The 2,138-nt window shown below is 42.7% G+C and overlaps 1 protein-coding gene across 1 annotated transcript; it reads right to left on the bottom strand.

Annotated features, from left to right (window-relative positions):
• Positions 1-556: 556 nt before the first annotated feature.
• On the bottom strand, positions 557-1,522 carry LOC144259682 (olfactory receptor 51G2-like). The gene has a single exon (XM_077807988.1). The coding sequence runs from the start codon at positions 1,520-1,522 to the stop codon at positions 557-559; it is 966 nt and encodes a 321-aa protein (XP_077664114.1).
• Positions 1,523-2,138: the final 616 nt, after the last annotated feature.

Raw genomic sequence — 2,138 nt, 5'->3', positions numbered from 1 at the left:
CCTCCATCTTGTTACTTGAACATCCCCGACAAAGCTTAAGCAGCTCTGAGATGATAAGGATCAGGCCCAAAAGGCCCTTTATAGCTGAAGTTCAGCTGATTAACCTCTTGTACCCAAATGATCACAGCAGGCCTTCCTTTGGTGCAGAATAAGTAATGTGCATTTTGCTTTGAAATAAATCAACACAAGTTTCATCTTAACGTTAGTATCCCCTTTTGACCTCTGAATTAACAGAATAGGTAATGAAACATGACTTTCAGGAACTGAAATTTATCATCTACAAGCTAATTTGGTCACATAGTTGAACTTGTAATAAGATATAGGTAAACCCAGACAAATACAATTAGGATCTACTTTCGATTCTCTAACAATACAAGCCTATATATCAAGAACTCTAGTTTATTTACCGTGGCTTTGCTAGCTATCCATGAGGAACGGCCCTGTTTACCATTTCAATACTTTTCTACTATGTACTTAAGGGTTGCTTTTAGTGACAGAGGCACGTGGACACCACGGGCCATATTCGCTCCGACAGAGACAGATTAGACAGACCAAATCAGTGCCCCCACTGGAGTTTGTTAGTGGAATAGTTTTGAAAGATCTTCATGATCCGTTTGCGAATCTCTTTTGTTTTCATGCTGTATACAATAGGATTGAGCACCGGGGGGAAGAGGAGGTAGAGATAAGACAGAAAAATTTGACTCTCAGGGAGAGCCTTTTTCTTAAACCTGTGAATCATCGACAAACTGATCAGCGGGGTGTAGAAAAGCAGGATGACGCAGATGTGGGAGACACAGGTGTTCAGAGCCTTTAGACGCTCTTGCCGGGAAGTGATACTCAATAGAGTCTGAAGGATCATAATGTAAGACAAGACAATGAGCACTGAGTCTAATCCCAGAGTAGAAATGACAACAAACAAACCATAGAAGCTGCTGGGTGTAGTGTCTGCACAGGCCATCTTCATCACATCTGGATACAAACAATATGAATAAGAGAGAGGTTGGATCTTGCTGTACGGCCATCTCTTGAGAAGAATGACAGCTGGGATATGCAGACCAATACCCCTGATTATTATTGCCAGCCCTATGTTTCCTATCCTTGCACTGGTTAAAGTCGAAGCGTATCTCAGCGGGTGGCGTATTGCAACGAAGCGGTCAAATGCCATGGCTACGAGTACAGACGATTCCATCATGGAGAAAGTGTGAATAAAGAAAAGTTGGGTCAGACAGACATCAATGCCAATTTCTCTGGTGTTAAACAGGAAGACGCTGAGAATTGTTGGCAAGGTGGAAAGAGATAGGCCAAGATCGGTGACAGACAACAGAGAAAGGAACAAGTACATGGGCTGATGGAGATTCTGCTGTGTCTTGATCACAAACAGAATCAGACTGTTTCCTAGAATTGCAATGAGGTATATGGAACAGAAAGGGATGGAGATCCAGGGGCCATGAGCTTCCAGCCCTGGGATGCCTGCCAGGAGGAATCTTGCAGGACTGATGTTGGTTTCATTGCAGGTTGGCATGATGCACTGCGGAGGTTCTGGTCAGTTTATTAAACCACACCCCCTACAATTAAAAGCAACATGATTAAAAATATGTGACATCATGACAGAAAATATGGCCCATTATGCCCCCGCTCTTCAGACAGGTTGGAGTCAGTACCTTGATTAAAAACCCTGGTGGTACTCACACATCTCCAGATCAGTTAGAACATCCCATTACTAATAATATCCCGTTCTTATACAGAGCTTTGCATTTATAAATCTCATAGTAATTTACAAAAGAGCATAAGAATCAATGGGTCTGATTCAAAGCCCATTGAGACTCAAAAGAAGGAGGATGTAGATCCTCATTTAACTGAGGGGAAAACTAAAGCAGAAAACAGGTAAGCAACATGTTCAGGGTCACTCAGGAGATCAGTAACAGAACTCAGGTCTCCAGGCTCTCAGCTGAGTGCCCCTTCACTAGACTAGACCACACCCTCTCCCCTAGGTGGAGCTTAGCATATGAAGGCTTGTATGAACTCATTATTAAAGGGAACATAAGAAAAGCAGAGTGGACCTGAAGCAAAACACTGGATCAGAACACTCGTACATTCTAGAACAAGATTTCAGTCTGGATCCAGATCTCAACTCTTTA

This window comes from Eretmochelys imbricata, chromosome 1 (genome assembly GCF_965152235.1).
Source record: "Eretmochelys imbricata isolate rEreImb1 chromosome 1, rEreImb1.hap1, whole genome shotgun sequence".
Lineage (NCBI taxonomy): Eukaryota > Metazoa > Chordata > Testudines > Cheloniidae > Eretmochelys > Eretmochelys imbricata.
Note: the sequence above shows the minus strand (reverse complement) of the source record. Positions and strands in the feature narration are given on the sequence as shown.